At 52.3% G+C, this 26,270-nt stretch overlaps 2 protein-coding genes across 6 annotated transcripts in view; both read left to right on the top strand.

Annotated features, from left to right (window-relative positions):
• The window catches only part of NPEPPS (aminopeptidase puromycin sensitive), a 29,790-nt gene extending 27,590 nt beyond the window's left edge, over window positions 1-2,200 (top strand). For all 4 annotated transcript variants that reach the window (XM_085211210.1, XM_085211214.1, XM_085211212.1 and 1 more), the window contains one exon: window positions 848-2,200. In XM_085211210.1, coding sequence (XP_085067336.1) covers window positions 848-1,003 — 156 coding nt within the window. In that variant the 3' untranslated portion in view covers window positions 1,004-2,200. The remainder of the gene's footprint in view (window positions 1-847) is intronic.
• A 2,297-nt stretch (window positions 2,201-4,497) lies between these two features.
• KPNB1 (karyopherin subunit beta 1) lies at window positions 4,498-24,440 on the top strand. Of its 2 annotated transcripts, XM_085211209.1 has the most exons (22): window positions 4,499-4,740; window positions 4,847-4,905; window positions 6,372-6,554; window positions 8,309-8,509; window positions 9,446-9,598; window positions 10,405-10,464; window positions 10,799-10,888; window positions 11,225-11,335; window positions 12,811-12,912; window positions 13,655-13,879; window positions 14,386-14,577; window positions 15,757-15,887; window positions 16,704-16,851; window positions 17,119-17,190; window positions 18,490-18,634; window positions 20,040-20,122; window positions 20,677-20,784; window positions 21,038-21,181; window positions 21,287-21,392; window positions 21,728-21,842; window positions 22,395-22,556; window positions 23,051-24,440. In XM_085211209.1, coding segments are annotated over exons 1-22 (2,631 nt in total). In that variant the 5' UTR covers window positions 4,499-4,700; the 3' UTR covers window positions 23,052-24,440. The 2 variants fall into 2 exon arrangements, with proteins under 2 accessions (XP_085067334.1, XP_085067335.1); XM_085211208.1 differs by lacking the exon at window positions 23,051-24,440 and having other exon boundaries at window positions 4,498-4,740; window positions 22,395-22,560.
• The last annotated feature ends 1,830 nt before the right edge of the window (window positions 24,441-26,270 follow it).

Below are 26,270 nucleotides of genomic sequence, written 5' to 3'. Positions count from 1 at the left end.
CCCTCGGTTATCACTTTCCCATCAACCAGATGCTCAAAAGGAACTCACGTTTTGAAGATCCACTGAGCCACGTGTTTGCATCACTTAGCAATCTCTCCCCCTGAGGTTCAGTAGCAGCAGTGATGTTGCAGAGAAATCTCGTGCTGTCACCGGTTCTTAAAGACGTTTTGCCCAACGAACAACAGAACCATAAAACTCATTTCCGGCTCCCTGCTGGAACACGTGGTGTCCCCGTGCCTCACGTTAGTGTGTGTGTGTTGGGGTGAGGGTGAGGATGGTTCCCTGCAGGGGCAGCTCAGCCAACCCAGAGCCGTGTGCTCACAGCACCGTGTTCAGCTGGAGCTGCAGGCAGGTGATCCAGGCTGGATGTGGCTCTGGGGAGCCTGGTCTGCTGGTTGGTGACCCTGCAGGTAGCAGGGGTATTGAAACTACCTGATCATCGTCGTCCTTTTCAACCCAGGCCGTTCTGCGATAGAGGGGTTGAACATGAGAACCTCCAGCGATGCCCCAGCAGCTGCAGTGCCCAGAAACACGATACGTAGAGCAGTGCTTTGCCAAAATGGCCCCGAGTGTCACTTAGTGCCTTTTTCCAAGCACCCAGAGATACACGCTGGGTTTGCTGCTCGTGTTTGCCGTCCTGCAGAGGGGCTGAGGCCGTCCCTTGCCTTGTCAGCGGCCACGAGGATGGGACAGAGATGGAAACACAGCCGTTCTGCCGCCCCCACGGCCAGCGCAGAAACCCCATTTCTTCCCATACAAACTCGGGGTGGGGGGTGGGGGGCTTCAAACACAGCCCCACCGTCAGCCCTCGGGCCCTGATGAGGACAGTGGTGTGCTTTGTGTGCAGGCTTTCTTCGAGAGCCACCCAGCGCCATCCGCAGAGCGCACCGTCCAGCAGTGCTGCGAGAACATCCTGCTGAATGCTGCCTGGCTGAAGCGGGACAGCGAGGACATCCATCAGTTCTTCCTGCAGAGGAAGGGTCCCCCCCCTGCCACGGCGTGAACCCGCGGTGCTGCTGAGCCCCACTGCCTCCGTGGGGGGAAGGAGGAGCTGCTGCCCCACAGCTGATTGATACGCCAAGAATTCGGAGTCTTTTATCTCAAGCGGACGGGGATTGGACTGTGAATGTAGTTAACTGGTTCCTGCTCACACTCCAGAATTAAAATTCTATTAAAATTAATCGCAATTTCAACGAAAAGAGGGGAGAGAGAGAGAGAAAGGAAAAAAAAAAGGAGGAAAAAAAAAAAATCTGTAAATATGATAGTAATAAAATAGAGCATAACAAAACTGTGAAACTTCCTCAAGCCTTGTCAGTGGTTACGATATTTAACATCCCCTCCTCGTTGACAGATGTTCTGGTTTGTTTTTTTTTAATGCCCTCCCCCCAAAAGAGGAAACCAGCAGTGCGAGGTCAGCAGAATTTGGGGCAGGAGAGGCTGAGTGCTCACACAGTGCTCAGAAGGCAGGAGGCCAAACAGCTCCCAGTGCAAGGTTTGGGGGAGACGTTCCTGCAACCCCCCACCCCGCGGATCGTAGGTTTCCCCCTCCCCCCCCCCCTTTTTGTGTTACCTGTCAGCAGAAAGAAAACCCTTCTGTCGCTCCCCACTTCTCGGTTCCACTTTGCTGATGTCCTTCTTAGGATTGTATGGAAACATCTTTCATAGCCACATTAAACGAGAGAACGATTCACGCAGTCCATCCTTTTTTCTCCTGCCTCCATGGCACCTCGCCATGCATGCCCACGGGCAGCACTGCGTGCCCAGCTCTCCGCTGCTGCTGGGCACGTTCTGCTCCGTGTCCCCACAGCCCAGCTTGTCCCACCTCCTCGTGGCCGTAGCAGCAATAGCTTTTCGTTCCTTTCTGTGATGTCGATGGTAATTTGATTCAGAAGCCTTAAATGAGTGCTGAGTGGAGTGCTGATGAAGCCTAAGCTGTGTTTCCTCGGCGAAGCGGCGCGGGCTGCTCACCAACACGGCGCCCTCTGACAAAAAGGTTGGAGCTCCGTACGGATTTTTTTTTCCTTTTAACAAGAATTCATCTTTGCTGTGGCTTCACTGTACTTCAGAAGGTCATCAGACTGTCAGACCGCTTCCCCTGAAACATTTTTGTGCTCTTGTTTAAAAAACCAACCAACCAACCAAACGGAAAACCACAACAAAAATTAAAACAGTTGGCGTTAATAAAAATGTCAATGTGAAATTCGTGTCCTGAGCTCTTGTTCTTTTCTGCCCCTGCCCCCGGGCTCTGTGATGGCTGGAAGCCCCCAGCTCCGTCCTGAGCCGCTTCCCCTGCTGCTCTCTGTGCTCTTAGGGCAGCGTGGCCTGCACTGATGGGCCACAACCGTGGGGTGATGGTCGTACAGCTTGGCCTCGGGCTCCAGCTGGAGCCAGGACAGAAGGTGGAAGGCACAGGAGTGGTGGAGGGGCCCTGGGAGCCCTGTTTGTCCCAATGGCCCCCATTAAGTTCACTGCTGCTTTTCCCTCCCGTCAGCACTGCAGAGCCAAAGTGATTTCAGAGCTGTAAGCTGATTTCCCTTCTGCTTTGTGCACCCTGACAAAATAACGCGCAGTTGTGATTCTGGCCTGAGCAGCGATGGGTGAAAGGAGAACAAGCGTGGCTGTGAGTCGAGGTGGCTTTGTTTTTCACTTCAGACAACGCAAACGAGCTGAGAGCAGCTGAAGGAAAGCAACAAAAAGAACAAAAAAAGACACACAGTTTTTCCTTTAGGTGATTTAACTCCGAGTTCTGGGGGAGTCCTGATGTCTTCTCAGGCAACAGTGAAACTGGGGTGATGCTGGTGGAGGCTGGGAGCTGCCACAGAGCTGGAAATGGAGCACAGGGGATGGGTTTTGGAAGGGCTCACGGTTGGGGGGGGGACCGGCGGCCTCCCAGCCCTCACTGCTCTGCAGGTGGCCCTCATTGGGAACACAGGCAGTGTGTGAGAGCCCTCCCAGGCGACCTGGAGATGGTGGGCTTTGTAACAGCAGAAATGCACGTTCCTGTATAAAGGTCATTGCTTCGATACCTGCCGGGCTGTTAGCTATGGGATAATGCTTCACCCATCAGGGAGACAGGGTGTGGGATTAACTGGGAAAAATTCAGGATCTGTTTTACCCTCCCGAAACACCCGGATTGCAGAGCAGCGTGCAGCACACACGGAATGGCAGCAGTGGGGAGGCTGCAATGAGGTCCTGGTGTTTCCCATGGCTGTGCCTCAACGCTCCGTATCCACATCGTGGTACGACACCTCGACCCTTGTGAAATTCATGCTGTGGGTTTGTAATAATTTGCATTCAAGCAAAAATGTTTGGGAGCGAAAGGCAGAGGATGGTGCCCTGTGCTTCAGTGCCATCTGCTCTGTTGGGTTGGAGTTCTGGTGGAGCAGAAGGCCGTGCTGCTGCTCACTGAGACCACAGAATCACAGAATGGTTTGGGTTGGAAGGGACCTCAAGGATCACGAAGCTCCAACCCCCTGTGCCATGCAGGGCCACCAACCTCCACATTTCATAGCAGCCCACGCTGCCCAGGGCCCCATCCAACCCGGCCTTGAACACCTCCAGGGATGGACGGGGATCCACAGCCTCTCTGGGCAGCTGTTCCAGCACCTCCCCACTCTCACACCAAACAACTTCCCCTGACATCCAACCTCAATCTGCTCTCCCTCAACTTCAAACCATTTCCCCTCGTCCTGCTGTCATCTCCCCTTTCAAAGAGCTGACTCCCCTCCTGTCTGTAGGCTCCCTTTAGGTACTGAAGGTGCCATCAGGTCACCCTGCAGCTTCTCTTCTCCAGGCTGAACAAGCCCAGCTCCCTCAGCCCGTCCAGACCAGAACAGGCTGACAGCTGGGCAGTGAAACGCGATGGGGGTCAGTGTGGGGGGCAGCACACGGAGGATCCTGCAGTGCAGGAGGAAAAACCATCAGTGCGATTTGGGGCTGAGCTGCTGGGAAGGAGCTCCGCAGGGAAGGAGCTGAGGGCGCTGGGGGCCGCGAGGCGACGGTGAGCTCACGGTGCGGCCCAAAGGCCAACGGGAGCCGGGCTGCGGGCAGAGCAGCTGCAGAACTGCGCCCAGATCCGGGAGGAACGGGAACTGCTGGGAGAGCTGAGGGCTCAGGGCCTTTTTGTGCACGGACCGGAAAGGAGCGCGGAGCCGCCCGCGCTGGGCTCAATGCCGGGCGCGGTGTCCCCGGTTTTGCTCCCCGCCCAGCCCCCCGCCCGTGCCAAACGCGGCGCTTCCGGGCCGGGCCGCGGCACTTCCGGTCGGCGCCGCGCCGCGCGGACTCCCGCCCCCCCGAGCCCCCCACGTGGCCGCCTCCCCCCGCTCAGCACCGCCGCGGCCGCCGCCGGGGCGCCCTTCGCGGCGCCGCCCAATCAGCGCGCGGCGCCGCCGGAAGCCCCGCCTCCTCTCTTCCTCCCCGCGGCCCGCCAACGCCCTCCCCCCGGCGCCGAACCCCCAATAGGAACGCGAGCCGCCTGCCGGCTCCCACCAATCGGCGCGTCGGCGCGGGGCGGCGGGCCGCGGCCGTGGTATCCCTCCGCCGCTCGGTGTGCGCGCGCGCACCGCTCCGCCCGCGCGGCCCTTTTTCTCCCTCCGCCGCCGCCGCCGCCTCCCGCAAAACCCGGAGCGCCGCCGCCCCCCCCGCCCCATCGCTCCCCTCCTCCCTTCCCTCCGCCGCTCCGGAGCCGCCACGCCGCCGCCATGGAGCTCATCACCATTCTGGAGAAGACGGTCTCGCCCGGTAAGGCCGCGCGCTCCGGGCCGTGCCGGGGGGGCGGCGCTCCCCGCTCCGTGCTCCCCCCGCTCCCCTCGGTTCCCGCTGACCGCCCCCCTTCCCCCCCCCGCAGACCGCTCGGAGCTGGAAGCGGCGCAGAAGTTCCTGGAGCAGGCGGCGATCGAGAACCTGGTGAGTTCCCGGCGGTTCCTCCCAGCCGCGCCGCCGCCATCGCGGCCCCCACCCCCCCTTCCACCCCCCGCCCCCCCCCCCGGTTCCGTTCCTCCCGCGCCCGCTCCGCTCGGCTCCAATGGCGGCGCTCCCGGCGGTGGCGGCGGCCAATGGGGGCGCGGCGGAGGGGAGCGGCCGGGCCACGTGCGGCCATCGCAGCGCCGGGGCCTTTCCGGGCGGGGCCGCGCGGTACCGAGGGCTGAAAATACGGCGATATCCGCCCCTCCCGGAGCCGTGCGGCAAAGGGAGCGACGTGCGGCGGTCCCGGTCATCCGGTGCTGCCGTTGCGTGGAGCTCCCGTTGTACCGGGGAGGGGATCTGCGGTCCTACGGAGCGGGGATGCGTTGGGCTGGGCTGCGGCGGGGGTCCCGGCGTTGTGGGGATGGGGGGGGGTTGGGGTCGCTGCCATTTTTGCCCCCTCCCCCCCCGCTCCGTGTTTTTCTGCAGGAATTGACCTTAAAGCTCTGTTAAAACAACCCAGAGGGAGAAATGGAAAAGCTTTTGTGGAGCTGTAGGATTTGAGGGCCGTTCCCTTAAAGGCGGCAGCAGCAGCAATGTGGTCATTTCACCTCTGTTCCTCATCTTTCAGCCAGGCTCATCATATGAGATATCCACCCCCCTCCTCCACTGGGGGATGGGCGGCCCTCCATAGGGCTGTGCTCAGAGCTGGGACCCCCCAGATCCACCACCCCCCCCCCCTCCCCACCCCACAGCACTCTGTCCTTCCTCGGGGAAGCATTCCCAAACCTCTCCTTTTGGAAGGCAATGGGACAAAACCTCACAGAGCAGTGCTACAAAACGTTGCGTTTCCTCCTCCTGGAAACAAAGCTGACCCCCAAAGGCAGCAATTCCTCCTGCCCCCAGCTCTGTGTGCCCCTCATCCCATTGCAGGGAGCTGAGGGCTGTGCTGTGCGCAGCTGTACGGTGTTTATATTTGGGGAAGTCGAAGCTTTTGGCTGTTGTGCAGCTGTGCTGCCTAGGAAGGTTTCCTTGGGAGGCAAAGCAGCTGGATCGGCGCTCAGGTTTTGCTGCCGGGGGTTCTGCAGAACCTCACGCATCAACCTGCTGTGTGCTTATGGGCTTTTGGTGCCACGGGAGCCAGGTGGTGCGGGTGCAGCAGCCCTCACTTTGCACACCTCCATCCCATGCGCTGAGGAGAAGCAGAGCACCCATTGCTGTGCTGGGGTTTGGCCTTTGCCTCCGAGCAAAGGAACAAAATCACGGTGCTCCCCAGCACGCTGGGTGCACGTCCCAGTGCAGGACCCACGCGGGTCGCTCAGAGGATGCTCCGCGCAGGTGGGAGCGCAGAGGCGGCCGTCTGTTGGGTGAGCTGATGGAAGCCAAGCGAAGCGCTGCCCTCCCATGGGCGGGGGTCTGGCTGGGGTTGGGTCGGGGGTCTCAGCGCCTTCCTCTCCTTCCCTCCGCAGCCAACCTTCCTGGTGGAACTGTCCAGAGTGCTGGCCAACCCCGGCAACAGCCAGGTGGCGCGGGTGGCGGCCGGCCTGCAGATCAAGAACTCTCTCACCTCCAAGGACCCCGACATCAAGGCTCAGTACCAGCAGCGATGGCTCGCCATCGACGCCAACGCCCGCAGGGAGGTCAAGAACTACGTGAGTCCTTCCTTTTCCCTTCTCGTCCGGTTTTGAGCCCGTTGGATTCTCTTGGGTTGATGTCCGCCCTGCTTTGTGCCGAAGCTTTCTGGCTGCTTCTTCTCAAGGCAGCAGCAGCGTCGTCTCGCTGTGCTTTGGTGCTCTGCTGTAGTTCTGTGGAAGCATTGGGGTGAAAACCAGACAGGTGTGAGGCCTGCTGCTCTTTTCCGTTTGTCTTATGTAAGTGCTCCTACAAAGAAATCTCTGAATGGCACGCTGCTGGAGCAGTGGGCACAGCTTCCCAGCTCGGTGGCTTCTGTTGACTTTCTCCATACAGGAGCAGCTTCAACTGCTCTCCGGTCCCTCGTGAAAGCCTTTGAGCTGTGCTCTGTGTGAGCACACATCTGCACAGGGCCCGGTGGGCTTGGAGTTGGTAGGATGTGCTCATAAACAGGCAAATCCCCAGCAGGGAGCAGCGTCCTGCTCTCTGCATGGGGGGGCTCTGCCTGAGGACCCCTGAGCTAGTTAGGGGTAACCTCAGGGCTTGCAGTGACGCAAGTGGTGCCTGAGGTCTTTCACCTGGTGGGAGCACAGGTGTGCATGGCTGTGTGTGGCTCTGTGTGGAGCTGATGTGAGTTTTATGCTTTATATATTGGCTTTCTCTTAATAGAGATGTTTGAGTCTGCATCTAGCAGGGTGAAGTTGGTCATCAACGCAGCTTCCATCACAATGAAGGAAAAAGTGGATCTTAGCTCCTGTTGGCAGTGTAAGCTGCTGTGTTGTGTATTAAAGCTCACAGCATTGGATCGCTGCTTTGGTGTCAAACTGAAGCAGAATCCTTTCTGTCTTATCCAGCTGACATGTTTGGTGCTTAACAGTTCCCCATGGTGGGCTTCTCCTTCAGCTCTGGGCTGCCCATTATTTGCATTGCTGCATTGAGTGACCAATGAATGAGGGTGGTGACCAATGAATTGGTGGGGTCCCCGTGAGGCTGTTTGGGGTCTGATGCCAAACCCCTTCATCTGGGAGGGATTTGGGGAGAGGGGTTGTAACTGGTTTGGGAGAATCTGAGTAACAGGAGGAATGGTGTTTCTTGTGGAGTATTTGGGAAAGGGAGGGGTGTGCCTGGTTACTTTGAAACCAGTGCCCCTCCCTTGTTAATTCTGAGAAACAGTTACATAAGTATGCAAAAAAAAAAAAAAGTCATCTGATTGACTGCAGATCATCAGAATAGAATGAAATAGTTTCATTTCTTTTCATCTTGATGTAAGCAGCCTGGTGTTCGGGATGATTTCAGAGTGCAGTGGGTTCACTTTTGTAGCTCTGTCCTGTGGTCGTAGAGGAGTTGTTGGGTGGGCTGCTGGCGTGTGGGTATCAGTGAGAAGCTCTTTGCTGTGAGAGAGGTGAGGTGCTGGAACAGCTGCCCAGAGAGGCTGGACGCCCCATCCCTGGAGGTGTCCAAGGCCAGAGTGGATGGATGGGCTCTGGGCAGCCTGGGCTGGTGTTAGATGTGAAGGTTGGTGGCCCTGCTGTTGGCAGAGGGGTTGGAGCTCCGTGATCCTTGAGGTCCCTTCCGACCCAAAGTGTTCTATGACACGGCAGCACTGTGTGCAGCCACAGCCACGACCTGCTTCCTGAAGGGGCAACCGTGGCCGGGTTCAGAGCTGAGACGAGGAGCTGCTTTGAGGAAGGCTTGCAATACATCTGTAGCACCACAAACCAAGCTGGGAGAGCGCAATGCCTGCCCAGAGCCAAACCCTGCTCTCTGCTCTCAGGTCCTGCAGACGTTGGGCACAGAGACGTACCGACCCAGCTCTGCCTCGCAATGCGTGGCCGGCATCGCCTGCGCTGAGATCCCCATGAACCAATGGCCTGAGCTCATCCCCCAGCTGGTGGCCAACGTCACCAACCAGCACAGCACCGAGCACATGAAGGAGTCCACGCTGGAGGCCATCGGGTACATCTGCCAGGATATCGTGAGTACCTCTGAAGTTTGAGGGCTGACCTCTCCCAGCTCCGCGTCTTCTCTTCTGTTTGTGGCACCTCTACGAGCCACGCTGCATCCTTTCTTTCCCTGCTCGTCCTGAGGATCTCTCTGCTAGCAGCAAACGCGCACAAATGGTGTCTGAAGGAGCTGACCTGCTTTTGCAGCACAAATCCAGGTCGCCTCTCAAAGTCAGTGTGCAGCTGTAGGGTGGGAGGGTGCTGGTGGGGAGCTGCAGTTTGTAAACCTTGCAGGTGAGTGGGGAGCTTTTGGTTCCTCCGCGTGGCTGAGGAATTGCTGACCTCCTTCCTCTTGTAGAGGGCTCTCTTTATCCTCGTGGAAGGAGGTTTTGATACAGGAATGGGCATCTCTGGGAATCTTTTGCTCTCTGGGGCACTGCCTGCGGAATGTCTCCTGGTTTTTATCAGTATTATTGGCAGCATCACCAATAACACAGACTGCGAAGGCACTGCGCTGTCGGAGCTCCTGCTGGAAAACAAAACTGGCTGCTGAGTGCTTTCAGTGTGGGGAGGCAGGAAGAGGAAATGTATCTGTCAGGCTGCAGGGGGTTGCTTTGCTCTCCAGCATGTTTGCTTGTAGCCAAATCCAGGCCCCTCTCCTGTGGCAGCAGGGCAGTCCCTGCTGCAGGAGGGATGGGAGCAGCACAGAGCTCTTCTGGGAGGGAAAGGGCCTTGGGTGAAGTTAGGAGCAGCAGGAGGGATGGAGGGCAGGTAGGGAGGGAAACAGGCAGAGTGGGCTGTGAGAGAGGACTGGGATCTCCCATGTTTGTAGTCCGGTGCTCCCAGTGAACAAAAGCCTTCTTGGCTTTCATGTCTCACAATTTCTGCTCGTAGAATTCCAACTTGGGTGATGCTTTGAAATATGGAGGAGGCTCTTTAACTGATGCGACTATCAATGCTGCTTTTAGGAACCAGAGCAACTTCAAGACAAATCCAATGAGATCCTGACAGCCATCATCCAGGGAATGAGAAAGGAAGAGCCCAGCAACAATGTGAAGCTAGCAGCTACTAATGCACTCCTGAACTCTTTGGAATTCACCAAAGCAAATTTTGACAAAGAGGTAAAGGGGGGGGAATGGTAACAACTCTTGCTCTAAAATACAAGGACAGAATCCATGGTCTGTGATGAGAAATCATGCACCACGCTGAGTTTTGATGCATAACCCCATTGCATCTGAGACTTGGATTCGTTTCCACGCAGCCGGGCTGCTCTTGTGATGCGGGAATGCTGTGGAAGTTTTCAGAGATGGGCCAATGGAAAAGAGGCGTTGCTGAGTTTTGGGGATGAATTTGACCTGACTTTGGGCTGTTAAATCTGCTTCCTAATCCAACTCCACTCTGTAATGCTGCTGCTACCCGCTTGGATCAGCGCTTTCTTTCGAGTTGCATGGCAGCAATCCAGCGTGCATCGCCTCTGGGAGTGGCTGGGGGAGGAAGGCCTGCAAGCCTTCAAAACAGGGGCATCCACTGTGGGCTGGTTTTTTTTCTTTCCTTTCTTTAGATGAGGGATATCCCTTAGGACCCTACCCGGGGTGTACGGGAAGATGGAATGAAGATTGAACCCTCAGCTTAGAAAGTCTTTTAAAGGAAGTCTTCCTTTCCCAGCCTCTGTCCTGCAGATGGGGATCAGCTTCACAATTGTCTGCTGGGCTTTTCTGTGTTGGGCAGCAGCTCAGCACCATTCACAATGGATCGGGGTTCCCATTTTGGGGAAGAAAGGATTCCAAACCCTGCGGTGAATCCTCACCTGTCCACCTGTGGAAGTGTTGTGTGAGGGGCTGTGGTGGTCAAAAATGCATTCTCCATAAGAAGGCTCGCAAAGTTTTCAGAGCTTTTGTGATCTAATGTTCTTTTGTTTCTTCTTCAGTCTGAAAGGCACTTTATTATGCAAGTAGTCTGTGAAGCAACGCAGTGTCCAGATACGAGGGTGAGTGGAACCTGAAGGATGTGGTGATGGCTGAGAAGTGCTGATTTTTTTTGTCACTGTTCCTTTCTTGGGAGCATCGTAACGAGCAGCACTAACAGTGGGCTGGTAAAAAGTGGGTGGGTGTGCAAGTTCTCAAACACACTGAGTTTCCTACTTAATGTTAGGAGCAGTAAACTGCTCGGGGGATTTAAGTTGCAAAGAGTAAATGGAATGGGTATGGAGTAAATGGGATTATTGGTGGAAGGGCTGGGATGCTGGGGAGGCCACAGCTGCACTTGTTTGTCTGAGGGCTGTGATAAATGTCACATCTTGGGTCCATTCTGTGCCCTGGCAGGTACGAGTGGCTGCCTTACAGAACCTGGTGAAGATCATGTCCCTTTATTATCAGTACATGGAGACGTATATGGGTCCTGCACTTTTTGCTGTGAGTACTTGGACTTCTTATGTAGTCATCTGAACTCCACCTGTGCTGCTTTGTCTTAATTTGGGAGGAAATATTTTCTTGCATCCTTGCTTAGTTTTTCTCTGTCTGCGTTTGTGTGCTGCCAGTGCCAAAGCCCCTGAATTCAATGCTGAGACCCCCAAGTGTGGGGCAGCACAGGCTGCTGGGTTTGCTCTGCAGCCCTGCCCGGGTAGCTGATAGCAGGAACTGCTGTGGCACCTGATTTCAGATGATCTGGAGCCCTGGGGTGTGTGTTTGAGGAGAAATCATGTGCTAAAATGCTTCTTCTCTCCCCTCCTCTCTTTCTCGTTCCTAAAGATAACTATTGAAGCAATGAAAAGTGACATAGATGAGGTGGCTCTACAGGGAATCGAGTTCTGGTCAAACGTGTGTGATGAGGAGATGGATCTGGCCATAGAGGCATCAGAGGTGAGCTTGCAAACACCTGGGATATTGTCTTCGGGAGTGCTGCAGTCAGGATTTACCCACATCTGGAAGTCCTGCTGTCCCCTGTAGCTCCTGCTACTGAATGAGAAGCCCCCCCAAGCTCCTGGTGTGGCAGTCCTGGTCTGTGATGAGACATCATGCACCACTCTGATGCTCCAGTGATGCATGACTGATAGAAGCTGAGACCTGGGGCTGCCCAGAGCCCACGAGGCGTGTTGGCTCTGCAGAGAGCAGCTTGGCTTTGAGCTGCTGGTTTGGTTCTGGCAGCTGTCTCACCCAGCACTCAGCTGGGATCGATTTGTTCTGCTGCTGAAGGTAAAAGCGAGGCTTGGAGTTCAAGTTGCACGGGGGCCACTGAGCGTAACCCCCTTCCATAACTCACTGCTTTCAGTGTAGCTCGAATACAACCCGTCCTGCTTCCCAGATCAGATGAGGACGAGTTGCCTTTTTATAACCAACCAAATGGTTTTCGTGCCAACCTGGCTGGGAATCAGAGCAACTTGAGATAAAGATTTCCTGACAGCTTTGATGAGAATACGCTGTGACAAAGAGGTGCTGGTTTCCTGAAGATGGTACATGACAGCTACCTGATTTCTCTTTAGCATTCCAGAGTCGAGTTAAAGCTCCTGTAAGGTTCACCTAAATGCACATTGAGCATGTATAGCAGCACTGGGAAATTCCCTTTGTCCTGAATTTCTTGGAGCCGTTGCTTTGTTAAGATGGCATCTTGAACTGCTGCAGTGTGTTTTGTGTTGGAGGGAGGGTGTTCCTGGGTTTGCCCGCTGTCTGTGCCTGGTGGGCTCTGCTTTTATGGGCTCTGTTCCTGGGGTCTGTTAGAGGCACGGCAGCACTGTCCTATTCTGACGTGGAAAAGATGGATTGCATTCTACATAATGCATAATTTCTGAGTTAAGCACAAAGTAATGGGATGAAAGTAACGATTCCCCTTTGCAGTGGATGGGCTGGGGATGAACTTGGGGTGCTGTTCCCCGTGCAGATGTTGTTTGCATGGATTAGTGGCACAGATCAATAAGAGCTTGAACTTCGGAGGCCTCTGGATGAATCATATCCATCTTTAAAAGCAGCTAAATATATATTTGTCTTGCCTGCCCAAAATAGCAAGGATAAAAGGACAGTCAGCATGAAGGTTCAGCTCGTATACAGAAGGACCTCTTGCTTTTCCTACTCGGGGTCACTTGTTAATTGCACATAACTGCAAATATTTCTGTTTGTGCCATGTGAGGAGAGGCCCTTTGTGCATGGGATGGCACAGTGAGCTGTGCTGGTGGAATATTTAACTGGATGCAGAGCAGGGTGTCCTTAAGGTTCCTGTGTGTTGCGGTGACTCGTGGTGCTGGGAAGCAGAGGGAAGCATGCAGAAGTGAGCCTGTATGTGCTGGGTGGTGGACGTGGTGCTGGTGTAGCTGCTGAGGATTGTGTTGTGTGCTTCCTTGCAGGCAGCAGAGCAGGGGAGGCCTCCGGAGCACACGAGCAAATTTTATGCTAAGGGAGCACTGCAGTATTTGGTCCCAATTCTGACACAAACGTTAACAAAACAGGTGAGTTGCAAAATGCCTGCTGTGTATCCAGAGGGGGGAAAGGAAAAAGGGGAGAAAAAAAAAAGAAATAAAAGCACCACTGTGCTCAGTTCCACGCTGTGGGACAGCAGTGCTGCTTCTGCACGCTGCAGGAGCACCAACACGTTTGTATTTATGGTTTCTGAAGAGGTTTGTATCATTCTGTGTTCCTCGTGAGTAAAACAAACATTCAGTCTGCATCGTTGGAGATTCAGTGTCTGGAATTCCTGAGCTTTGCATCCCCAGCTCTGAGGTCCCTGTTTGTTTATTGGGTGCTGAGCGCTGCGCTGGGACTTGTTTGGACTCTGTTCCACAGCCTGATACAAATTAACGGAGTCGCTTGCTACAGCAGGTCTAATTATAAAAGAAAACTGTTAATTAAGCTGTGCAGGATGGAGTTTTGGCTTACTGTGATGGAATAGGGAAGTGCTGTGAGAATGTTCTCAGTGAAAGCAGTCTCCCTGTTTCTCTATTACCATCTGCCTGGGTGCAGAGGGTTACATTGCAGAAGGGTTAAATTGCGAGTGATGGTTGAAACAGGAAGGAGAAAGCCCATAATTTGGGCTGCCTCTCTGCCAGAGGTGGAACTCTCACTTTTAGACCTGAGCTGAGCCCTAAATATGACACCTGGCAACAGGGCAGTGCTACCTGCAATAGGATGGCATTGCCTGTGAGTGGGAAGGGATGCTTTTCCCCAGGCTGATGGGTGCTGTTCTCCTCCTAGGATGAAAATGATGACGATGATGACTGGAACCCCTGTAAAGCAGCAGGAGTCTGCCTCATGCTCCTGGCGACCTGCTGTGAAGATGACATTGTTCCTCACGTGCTGCCCTTTATTAAAGAACACATCAAAAATCCAGATTGGCGATACAGAGATGCAGCTGTGATGGCTTTTGGGTGCATTTTGGAAGGACCAGAGCCTAACCAGCTCAAACCACTAGTTATACAGGTGAGACTGTGAGGCTTGTGAGCAAAAACCTTTCATTTGTCTGAAGGAGGATTCGTGTTTTGTATGTTGTTCTTAGTCTGGGAAGATGCTAAAGGCTGTCTGCTTTACGTATCATAGAGTGGCCTGGGTTGAAAAGGACCACGGTGATCATCTGGTTCCAGCCCTCCTGCTATGTGCAGGATCACCAACCACCAGCCCAGGCTGCCCAGAGCCACATCCAGCCTGGAACATCATCGTGTTTTAGGGAGGTGTGGATAACAGGAGTTGGGTTACACAACTCAGGGGTTGCAGGAACTCCAGATTCTGTGGTTCTCAGCTCTTATCACTGGGGAAATAACTTGAAGGTATCAGAACGGTGGTCTCACTGGATCTAGGTGATCTTCCCTGCTGCCCCAGGCTCAAGTCAGCCAGCCCATAGATAAGATGAAAACTAGAAACAGTGGCAGATTCCCATTCCCACGTACTGCACACCCTCACACCTTTCTCCCGACTGAATTCTCTCTCAGGCAATGCCGACTTTAATAGAGCTGATGAAGGATCCCAGCGTTGTGGTTCGAGACACAGCAGCCTGGACCGTGGGCAGGATCTGTGAGATGCTCCCTGAGGCAGCCATCAATGACATTTACCTGGCCCCACTGCTGCGGTGTCTGATCGAGGGTCTGAGCGCTGAGCCCCGGGTGGCCTCCAACGTGTGCTGGGTAAGGCAGACCCTTTGCTTTTGCTGCTTTCTGTGAGTGAAGGGAAGCAGCTGATGCTGGTATGCAGAGGCACAGGTTGATGCCTGCACGCTTACGTGGGTGGCAGCGGTGACTCTTGACTTGGTCAGCCAGCAAACACAGCTCTTGTTGTTATCTCAGGTCTGTTTTGTGGCTCTGATAGGCAAAACAAGGGAAGAAAAGTATTTCAAGTAGAAAAATTGTAATATTACCAAGTGTAAAATTGCCTGAAGCTTGAAAGTGCTGTGGAAGTTGTCTCTACTCACCCATTAACATGGACACAACTAAATTCCAGACGTGCTGGGCTTTCGTGTTTTCTTGGGACAGCTGAATTGCCCGTTCATTCTTAGGGAAATATGAGCTACCTTGCTTCCCATCACCTGAGCTCACATCAGAAGCAGTTTCAGAACTCATTTGAGCAGCATGAAGCTTTCTCTTCCCTGACAGAGCTGCATTCCCTTGGGTGAACTTGCTAACTTCAGCTGTATCATCTTGATGGTGTGTGCTACCAAGTAGCATCGCTGTCCTCCCCCACGAAGAGGATGTGTCCCTGCTTTCGATAGGAATTCAGCTACAGATGGGTGTCTGCACGTCAGAACAGCCCTTAGAAATGATCGGATCCGTTCTCTTGGTATTACAGAGGTTTGGAGGCTTCAAGTCAGCATGGGAACTTCTCCCTGTTCTGCTGCTCCTGGCAGAAGTCCACATAGCTGTGGCTGCTGTTGGGAAGATGATGACTAGCACGTGTCTTTAGGTGGCGGTGACAATGAGGGATCTCTCAGCTTTCTTTCATCCACCCATCTCAGAGCTGTTACCATCAGTCTGCAGCCTTTTCGAAGCTAGGATTTTAACTGGTGATGAGGGCAGGTCCTGTCTGTCTGCCCAGCACCAACAGCCTGTGCAGCTCAGCTGCCTCCGTTGTGTTGCTGGGACCAGCAGCAGCATGCAGGCAGCTGGCTGTGGCAGCATGATTTGCTGTTACATTTCACATCTTCCAAATCCTCGCCACTCCTGCGCCAAAGCTGAGGATCCTGAATAATTATGGGCTCACAAAGGAGCTAGCCTTATAAGTTAGCCCTGCACCCGTTTGTATGGCTGGGGTGTGTTTCTGGACGTGTGAGTGAAGTCATTGGGTAACAGGAGTGTTGTTCTGTGTTCCAGGCCTTCACAAGTCTTGCTGAAGCTGCCTATGAAGCTGCAGATGTAGCTGATGATCAGGAAGAACCAGCAACCTACTGCTTATCCTCTTCATTTGAGCTTATAGTTCAGAAACTTCTGGAGACCACAGATAGGTAATGTTCACCCAGCTGCATAGCTGCCTTTTCTTTTGGTTTTCCTACCCCTTCTCCTTAAGGCTTTGGCCTTCCTTCTCTCACAGTGTAGATCTGAATGATGTTTTGTAAGAACTGGGCTTTCTGGCATAGTGTCCTCTTCCAAACGAAGCTGAAATATAAATAGACAAGGCAAAATGTTTTCTCAGTTCTGCAGATGCAAAAGTGAGGCTCGTGCTGAAGTCCTGTTCCGCTTTTAAGGTCACGTAAGGGATTTTGACAGCTCTGCAGTTCAGCTTTTGGGTCAGTTTCCATCTTCAGCTGAATCCATCTGCAGGTTGAGTTCTTGAATGGGGTTCCTGTCTGAGCAGTTTGGAGTCTGAACTCGCTTTGTGTCCTGTTCAGTTCCAGCCAGCAGTGCGGTGTCTGCCTCAGGGCTCTGAGATCCATCAGGCATCTCAGAACAGATCTCAGCTGTCTCTATTTCCAGCTGAACTCCATCCCTGATGGCTCAGAGGGATGTTGGGAGGTACCCACGGGCACTGCTCACATCCTGACACCATTCCATCCCAGGCAGGGTCACAGCACGCAGCAGTTGGGTGGCTTTGAGTTGTTTGCTGCTCCTGGACTCACTGTCTGTCTGAAGATATTGGAAGTTGTTATTAATAGCAAATTTAAAAAAAAAAAAAAAAAAAAAAAGTTCCAAAAATGGCTCTGCAAATTTCATTTACTTAGAAATCTTGGAATAGAGGCTCATTGCAGCACTGAAATTTAAGCTCTTACCAAAAGTGTTTCTAAGCGTGCTGGGAGCTGCAAATACATTTCCTTCTGTTCCAGGCCTGATGGACACCAGAATAACTTGAGGAGCTCTGCATATGAAGCTCTGATGGAAATAGTGAAGAACAGTGCCAAGGACTGTTACCCTGCTGTCCAGAAGACAACGTTGGTCATCATGGAGCGGCTTCAGCAAGTGCTGCAGATGGAGGTGGGAGGACGTGGGGTTTGAGCCCTGGCTGTGGTTGTTGCTGGCTGTGTATCTCCTGGCATAATGTGTTCTGGGTTTTTATGGACAGGTTGGGTGCACAAAGCTTATGAACAGTACCTCTCTCATCTTAAATTGGAAAGAACAGCTATTTAAAATGGGTTTTCTGCCATTCGTATGGCTGCTGAGATCTGCTGGGTTTGCAGCAGGTTTGCATGGACCATGAGAAAAGTGTTCTATATTTGGGGTTCTGTTCTTTTTTTTTTTCAGTCTCATATCCAGAGCACTTCAGACAGAATCCAGTTCAATGATCTTCAGTCTCTTCTCTGCGCTACTCTCCAGGTGAGCTCCTCGTTCCTGCTTTGTGGTTATGGGGAAGAGGTTTGGGGGTGTTGGAGAGTGGCTCTTACAATGGCTTCGGGGTGAACAATTGCTCTGCTTGGCACCAGCAAAAAAAGCTCTGCAACAGATTTAATTTGTTCATCTGCCTCTTGTGGTTGGTGTTCTTATTTAAAACGGCGCTAATTAAAATGCACTAAGTGTCCTTGAAATTAAACATCTGGTAATGAACACCCACGTGGCTTGGAGCGCCAGCACACTTCAGCTCCTCTCCTCTTCTTACAAAGTGCACTGAAAACAGCCACTCTTCTCCCAAAATCTTCACCAGATTGTCCTGCTGAAGCACAGGGTGCCCAGTATTGGAGCTTTGCTGTTCAGCACTGCGGAAAGGTGGGGTGGAGTGGGAGCCCTCTGCATGTGGAGCCTTTTCTTTTGGCACAGTGTGATCTCTTGTGCCTCTGTTTCCTTCTGGAGGCTGACCTGGAGGTTGACACGCGTGGAATTGAACTGCTAGCTTTCATTTGCAAACGGTTTTCTTCGTTATCACAGCAACTGAGCCCTGAGATGCTTAATGGCACGAAGCAGAAATTAACAGGAATAAAACACCATCTTGTTGCGTGGTTTTTCCAACAGAAGAAATAGTTGTGAACATCCAACAGGAGGGAGGAAAAAATTGATAATAATGGAAAGCAGTGGGAAAACTGAGGCCTGTTGTTGGAACTGCCAAACTCGGTGTCTTTGATTTTCCTAATAGAGTCATTCTGGTCTTGAGATGAATGTTTTTGCTCTGCATTGTTTGTACGTGAGCTTGCTTTTTGCTCATCCTAGAGACGTTCGGCTGCAGTTGGCTGTAAAGATGTGCTGTGTCTTGGATTAACAACCAGTATCTCTGAAATGTAATTGTGTGGTGCAGAAGCAGAGCTTCCATGCCACCTGTAATCGGCAGCAGGACATCATTGTGGCATTGCTGTGATTTGAGAGGTGGTTTTTTTTTAATGCAGGGCCAAGTTTGGGCTGGCCACATGCAATGCCAGCTTACAAAAGGGAACCTGCAGAACAGCCTGTGCAGCAGGAACAGTAAATTCAGCTTGTTCTGTAGCTGGGAAACGGAGTGCAGCTAAAAACGAATGGGACTTTGCGCTCACACTGACAAAGCATATTTCTGCAGCAGCAGAATTCAAACAGCAGCTTTGCTTTCAGCAGCTCAGCACGCTCAGAAGCATTCAGGGAGGTGGAGGCGTAATTCAGCTGGGCGTGCATGGAAGCAGTGATGGTCTTTCTCTCTTCCTTTTCCTGCTTTAGAACGTCCTGCGGAAGGTGCAGCACCAGGATGCCCTGCAGATCTCAGACGTAGTGATGGCATCTCTGCTGAGGATGTTCCAGAGCACAGCAGGCTCAGGGGGTGTGCAGGAGGATGCCCTGATGGCAGTCAGCACCCTGGTGGAAGGTTGGTGCCGTGCTGGGGCTGGGTGCAGCCTGGGTGCTCCCTGCTCTTGTTGTCCATACAGTCTAAAATAAACCACCATGCTCAGCTCCTGCTTCTCCTCAAGGTATGGTTTTGACAGCGCAGCTTGCCACATCTGTCACTGAAGCCCTGAGTCTGCTGGATTATTCTGGGCTGTGTTTCTTGAATGAATAGCTCGTTTTCTGTTAATAACGTGGTTACAATGCAAATTCTGCCAGGAGAAAGGAGGAGTTCTGCTGTGTGCAGTGCTGAGCATAATGGGAACCTGCTGCCTTCCAGGGCTGAGCTTATCTGAATGATTCACGCTGCTGTTGCTGCTGCCTGAGACCCGTTGGTGCTTTGGGATGTTTTCTAAATGGTCGATTTAAAGTCATTGTTCTTATTTAAAAGAAATCACAGCGGTGATGGTCAGCATGAGAGTGAGTCAGAGGTGGTGGAATGAAATAAAAGGGGGTTGTGGCAGCCTGGGCAGAGTGAGCTGATGTTCAGAAATTGTGCTGGAGCTTGGAGGGGAATGCAGCACTGTGTGGAAGCAGAGGAGCTGCTGGAAGCCTGGATGTACCCACACTGCCTGTGGCTTCTCCAGTAAAAGCCACTGCCTGTTGCAGTGGGAACACGGGACAGTCTGTAGGCACAGCAGTGCTGGGTTTGTCTTGCAGGAGCTGCTGCTTCCCCGTGCTCCAGGGAGCAGGTCTGTGCCCTCAGCCCTCTGCAGAGCCTGCTGCTGGGTTTGCCTGAGGCTCTGGGAAGTGAATGGGAAGATTCAGAGGGAGCAGTGCTGACTGGCCAAGAGGCAGAAAGGAAACCTGTCCTGAGACACAGAGCTTTTTGCTTTGGACAGATGCGTTTGTGTAATCCTAGTGACACAAGTGTGGGGAAGGTAGGAGCTGGAGGAGAGAAAGAGTGGACTTTGCAGCGTGAAGGAAACGTTTGGCTTGAATTCTTCAATCTTGCTGAAAGATGAACATCCCAAGGAAGGCCCTGCTTGAACCGTGCAGCTCTGAATGAAGAGGTGGAGCACCTGTTTCCAAAAGAAAGGCATTGCAGCTATAGGAAAGTGGGGTGGGAAGGCTCAGAGCTTTTGGCTGATGCAGAGCTCTGCAGGGTCTGTTGGGCAGGGAGCACTCAGCATCCTTCTGAGCGCGGGGAAGGGGTTGTTTGTCTTCAGAAGGCCTGAAGGACAGAGTTCTCTGAATCGTTTTAGTCCCTGTGTCCGTGCTTCAGCAGCGTTCAGCTTTTGTGTGATGTCTACTGGAGAATTGATTTGCTGTGCTTCTGTGCACAGTGCAGGCACTCGTTTTAGGTGGAGGATTCGGTTGTTGAGTTCCATCAGATGCATGGCAGGTTGGGGGTTCTTTTTTCTAACAAGAATATTTTCCATGCACAGTCTTAGGTGGAGAGTTCCTGAAGTACATGGATGCCTTCAAACCGTTCCTTGGCATTGGACTGAAGAACTATGCTGAATACCAGGTAGAGGTCAAAGCAGGCTGCCCTGTGCTTGCAATCTCCAAATTGTCATCTGCTCTCAGGTGCTGAGTTCAGCAGGTGTGCATCTGTAAAACATCACAGCTTTTGGTGGTGAAGTGCAAATGGAGTCCTGTGTCCTCTCTAATTACTGTCTGCACACACAGATTTAGGCTCTCTTAATTCAGCAGAAGGCCTTTGTTGACTTTACACCTGGATTTTCACAGTGGTGGCACAGGAGATGCTCTTGATGAGGAAAGTGGTTGCTGCCAGCTGTGAACTTCCAGCAGAAGCTGGGCAGCATTGGTTCACATTCCTGGCACTGGGACCTCCTGCCCTCCCCAGGGGTGATGTGTGCTCAGCTCTTCACAACTCGATGTGAATGGCTAATAAAATTAAAAAGGGCTCATCAGCTGTCAGGAGGGTTGTCACTGTTGGTGGCATTAATGCCCATAGAGTGTCACCACTCAGTGCTTTAATTTAATAAGCTGACGCTGTGAGGATGGAGAGTGGAAGCCTGACTCACCGGGTGGGTGTCTGACTTGCTGTTCTATTTGCAGGTCTGTCTGGCTGCAGTGGGCCTGGTTGGCGACCTATGCAGAGCCCTGCAATCCAACATCTTGCCTTTCTGTGATGAGGTTATGCAGCTGCTCTTGGAGAACTTGGGGGTGAGTGTTTACCTTCTCATTAGTGGTTAGTAACAGTTGGCTTGCACGCTGAGGGAAAAGTGGGAGGTGGGAGAAGCTGAAGTGCTAGGCGTGCTCTGAAGATCTCGTGTTTGACAACTGTGTCACTTAGTGTTTGAATGGAATCCAGCTCTGTGGAGGATAAGGATTTACATTTCCAGTGAAGGTCGTGGTTTATTAGCTCCTCCTATCAGGGAGGTGCAGCTGAACGTAACGGTGCTGAAATCTGTTGCAGAATGAAAACGTTCATAGGTCTGTGAAGCCACAGATTCTCTCTGTGTTTGGAGATATCGCCCTTGCTATTGGAGGAGAATTCAAGAAGTACCTGGATGTTGTACTGAACACCCTCCAGCAGGCTTCCCAGGCACAGGTTGATAAGGTGAGGCAGCTGTGTGCTCTGTGGTTCGTTAAAATGGTGAGTGAGTGAGGACCGTGTGCTCTGCTGAGGGCACTGCTGACATGGTGCTCTCCTGCTGCCTTTCAGTCGGACTATGATATGGTGGATTACCTGAATGAGCTGAGGGAGGGCTGCCTGGAAGCTTACACGGGCATCATTCAGGGATTGAAGGGAGACCAAGAAAATGTGCACCGTAAGTACAAGTGGTGGTTTGGTGTGTGTGTGTGGTTGGAATGATGAAGGGAGGTGGGAGAGCCGGCTCGGCCGGGCTCCTTTTGCAGTAGTTGTCCCAACCATGGGCACATCCTTGTTAATTCACTCCTGTGTGGGAGAGATCACTCAGCTGCCTATGCAGGGAATGAGCTCAGAGCCCTTCTTCGTTGTGGTTCTCCCTCCTTTGGCATTATGTGCTCCTTCCCTGGCTGAGAGCTCGGAGTTTGGCTGTCCAGGAGCGCACAGGAAGGCCTTGTGAGAGGCAGACTGTTAAACATGAACTGTGTTTCACCCTGCTCTAATCTTTTCTTTCAGCGGATGTGATGCTGGTGCAGCCCAGAGTAGAATTTATTCTGTCTTACATTGACCACATTGCTGGAGATGAGGATCATACAGACGTAGTAGTGGCATGTTCTGCTGGACTGATAGGGTGAGCATCCTGATCCTGCGTGAACGCTGCCAGTGTGTTTGTTAGATAGAATTCTGTGCATCAAATGCATCCGAAGCTGCATTTTTATGGCTGAATTGTTTGTCACCAGTTCTGGGTTTTTCAGTCTGGTGCCACGCGTTTAGCTGAAGGTGTAAAGCAGGCAACATAAGCGAGGTCCTTAATTGGGAGGGTGAGAAGCAGACGACTGGAAGTGATGCATGTTCCAGAAGTTCCAGATGTAGGATTTGTCAGGGATGGACCTGCCTTTAAAAGCAAAGCACCCGCACCCTCAGGTGTGGAGGAGCTCAGGTCAGGGCTGAATTTAGGTGGAATGGAAGAGATCAGCCTTGGGACGGGAGATTGAATGTCTCCATTTGGTCACAATTAAGAGAACCTCAGTTGTGCTGCTGCTGCAAGGAGTGACCGTGCGCAGCGTTTCATAAAGGACGTGAGCTGTGAGTCAGATTTCTTCCAGCTAGCAAGAGCTGATCAGAGCAGTATTGGCACACCTGTTTGTGGTGCTCAGCCTCAAAGCCTCTCTTGCTTCTTCAGGGATTTGTGTACAGCATTTGGAAAAGATGTACTGAAATTAGTAGAAGCTAGACCCATGATACATGAACTGCTAACTGAAGGAAGAAGATCCAAGACGAACAAAACGAAAACCCTCGCTACCTGGGCGACTAAAGAACTGAGAAAACTGAAGAATCAAGCTTGGTAAGGGCTAACACCCACCTCCTTTTCATGTTGCATAATTACAAAATTGGCTGGACTCCTGAGCCTGAATGAGGTGCTACACAAAAGCCTTCTTCTCGAGAAGGTCGTTCTTAATTTATTTTCCTGTAAACAAACCCTGTCTGAGATCTTGCACGTCGGGAACAAACGCAAACAGCAAAACAGTGAACTGAGTTTGATGAGAGCAGACGCAGACTTGAGGGCTCCTTGTGTTGTGAGGTGCTCGATCCTCGCTGGGCTGCAGCAGCCCCAGGGGTGGCAGATGAGCTCTGTGTGCTCTGCAGTGCTGCTGAAGCACCTTTAAAAGGAGCAGGTTGTTGAGAGGGATGTGACAGTGCACTACAGCTGTTACCCTCCGAGTTCCTGTTGCGTGCTTTACGTCTGCGCTCTGGGCAGCTTTGCTGGTGTCTCATTGCTTGAATGTGGGTCTTCGAACACGTTTGGTTTGGTTCTTAATTGCACCTTTCTGCTTGCAGATCTGCTACCATTGGGATGACACCTGAGACCCCCACTGGAAATCTCCAATCTTTTGAAAAAAAAGAAAAAAAAAAAATAATCAACAACAAAACCAACCAAGAAAGCAACCAACAAAAACCAACAACCCGGAAGTGAGGAGTGTGCACGGATGCTGAATGTTTGGGAATGAGAGGATGATGAGTGAGTGAGGCTTGAAAACACACCACATTGAAAATCCCGCCACGGCAACAGCAGCAGCGCTGTTAGCGAGCTGAGCACTGACTTGCATCCAAAGCCTTGGCCTCCTTGGTCGTCTTCTGGAGTGGGAGCACCGGGCTCTGCTTGGCACTGGGCAGCCCCTTCCGACAGCGTGGGGTCGGCATCACTGGGCTGCTCAGCAGAGAGAGAGAGAAAGATGGGAGCCAACCTCCATCCGCCCGCGGTAACCTCGGCCACGCGATGCTGTCGGTGCACGGGATGTGAGGAGAGGGGTGAAGGATTTTGGGTCTAAGAGTGAGTGTGTGTGAATGAGGCGGTATCTCCACATTCTCGACTTCAAGTCATTGCAGTTTATCTCTTTTTTTTTTTTTCCCGCCCCCCCCCCAAAAAAACAAAAAAAAAAAACGGGGTTAGCTGTTGCATTTCATAAACTAACCGAAGTTTTCAGTCTACTGATGCAGCGTAAGAGATGTAAAAAAAAAAAAAAAAGAAAAAAAAAGAAGAAAAAAAAAAAAAAGAAAAAAAAAAGGAAAAAAAAAAAAAAAAAGGAAAGTCGCTCCTTTAGGGCTTTTAATTTTGGGGAAACACTGACGAATGTTCAGAGCTCCCATTCCGAGTGATGCTTTCCATGATCTCGTTTCATCAAAGCGCCTTTCCTTCCTTAATATTGTTCAACTGTGAATGTAGAAATGGGGGAAAAACAAACAAGCAAACTCAAACTCTTGCGTTAGAGGGTATAGAATTAATGGTCGAACAAGATTTCAGGCTTAAAACTCAAATCCAGGCATCAAGTGCTCTGAATTGGCAGTGAGAACGCAAAGGGAAAGAGCTCTCCTGACTTTGTACTGTAGCAGCCCGAACACCCACAAAAAATTGTGCCAAAGAGTTGAAAAACAAAATGAAAACTTCAGGTAATATTTTGGATTGCAAAATGAGGATAAATTCAATGTTCAAACGAAATCTGATAAAATGCCATTTGGAAACTGCTTGGCCTTTTGTGCTCTTTATTTAATCAAATCGGATGTGGTATTGGTCTCTTGCTGCACTTCAAAAACAAAAAAAAAGGAAGAAATAAATTTATATAAAATATATATATACTGACTTGAGCTTACACAAGACGGCACTTGTAAAAGGTTATATTTTTCCACTGCAGTTGAAGATTAATAAAATGGTGTCAAACATTCCCCAAAACTTCCTTTTTGTATTCTTGGTCTTTCCAGTAAAAGGGGAACCTGTTAACCACTTTTTTTTTTTTTTTTTTTAATAGAGTAGTAACAGACTGATGGGCAACTCCAAAACAAATTGGCTGCTTACTGCTTCCCTAATCACACAATGTCTTATTTCCACGTGAAGGATCAGAATCTCTCGTTTCCTCTTCAGTGAGGCTCTTGCTTTTGAGGAATCGTCCCTTGCTTACCCTAAAGCGTCAGCAATAAGCCCAGAGGGATGGAGGAGGTGCAGGGTGCGAGGCTGTTGCTCATTTCATTTTTACTGATGCAGCTGTTGATGCTACCAGCATTCGAATCTGCGGTTTGAACATGGGCATTTCTAAAACCTCTTTGTGGGAGGGAGACAGAAAAGCTTAGCTGGTATCTTTTTGCAGCGAGCAGGTGGCAATCTGTGTTATCCCCCAGTTTCCTCTTCCCAGTCTGATCCTCGGCCCCATCGGCGGCAGCGTCCATAGCTCTTGTACAGGGTATCAGATATGTGCCTTTCAGTGCTGGGTTCAGATCGCAGTCCAAGTGCCGACTTTGAACCAGTGTACAAACCTGATCCGAGCTCCCAGGTGCTGAGGTGAGGAGCAGCTCCTGAGCCCGCTGCCTGGGCCACGAGCTCGAGCAATGCCTTTTCTTTTTATTTTGTTTCTTGAGGCGGGGTGGGATTTCCTAAGGAGGAGGAAAAAAAAAAAAAAAAGAGAAAAAAAAAAAGCCATTCCTGAAGTTGGGGAGGGGGCGTGGAGGGAAGTAATCTGATCATTCCTCAGTGCTACCTGTTTCTGTCCTGTGTGGCTGTTCAGCTGTAGACAGCAGGAGAATAAAGTACACTGAGACAGTAGTGGAAACAAACCCGTGTCTGTTGTGTTTGTGTGGGGCTCTCTGGGTTTCGCTCGCTCGGTGGTTGGCTGTGATGAGAGGTGGCTGCTGGCTCCTCGAGGGGCTGAGCGTCCAGCCTGTGTCCTTCGGGGGTCCTGGTGGGCCAGCACAGCCCCCAGCCTTGGGATTTTCCCCCAGCACACTGGTTGATGCCATGGGGGAAGGAGAAGCTCCAGCAGCACCCAACGTGACCCCTCCCTTCCCCCCCCCCTTACCGTCATTCTGTTTCTCACTCATAGCAGCTCTTTGGCTTCATTCCATCCGTTTCTCAGCTCTTTGGCTCCTGTCCACCTTCAGACATCAACCCGTGCCCTGCTGCAGTGTCACACCGCGCTCCTCCCACCACCTGCTGCTCATCGTGGTCGCACAGGACCCATCTCCTAACGAAGGGGTAGGGCTGATTGATTTACTTTGCTCCGTTCTTGTTTCCAGCACTTCTTACGGAGCTGCTGCTGCTGCTTCCCCCCATCAGCCACAGCCCCCGCAGAGCTCTGAGACGTGTGGGTGTGCGGCCACGCTTCCGTCTGCGGAGAGGGAGGTGATGGAGCTGTGTCAGCTGCTGTGTGTGCTGGGGACAGGAGGTGGGGATGGGGACGTGGCCATGGGGGGCTGCAGGCCTGGGCCTCCGTGTGGGGCTGGAGGCTGTGGGGTTGGGCCTCCATGTGGGGCTGGGCCTTGTGCCAGGCTTCAGTGTAGGCCTTGGGGACATGGTCTGGGCCTCGGGGGGGGGGAGTTGGGCTTCCATGTGGGACTGGGCCTTTGGGCCAGGCCTCAGTGGGGGATTTGGGGACAGGGCCTGGGCCATAGGGTGAGGCTAGGCCTCAGGGAAGGGAGCTGGGCCTTGGAGCTGGGTTAGGCCTCAGGGGGCCAGGGCTGGGCCTCAGGCAGGGCTTGGCCCCCAGGCTGGGAGCTGGGCCTCAGGGCTGGA

Source organism: Meleagris gallopavo, chromosome 29 (genome assembly GCF_905368555.1).
Source record: "Meleagris gallopavo chromosome 29, MGAL_WU_HG_1.1, whole genome shotgun sequence".
Classification (NCBI taxonomy): domain Eukaryota; kingdom Metazoa; phylum Chordata; class Aves; order Galliformes; family Phasianidae; genus Meleagris; species Meleagris gallopavo.
This window is presented reverse-complemented; position numbering and strand designations above follow the sequence as displayed.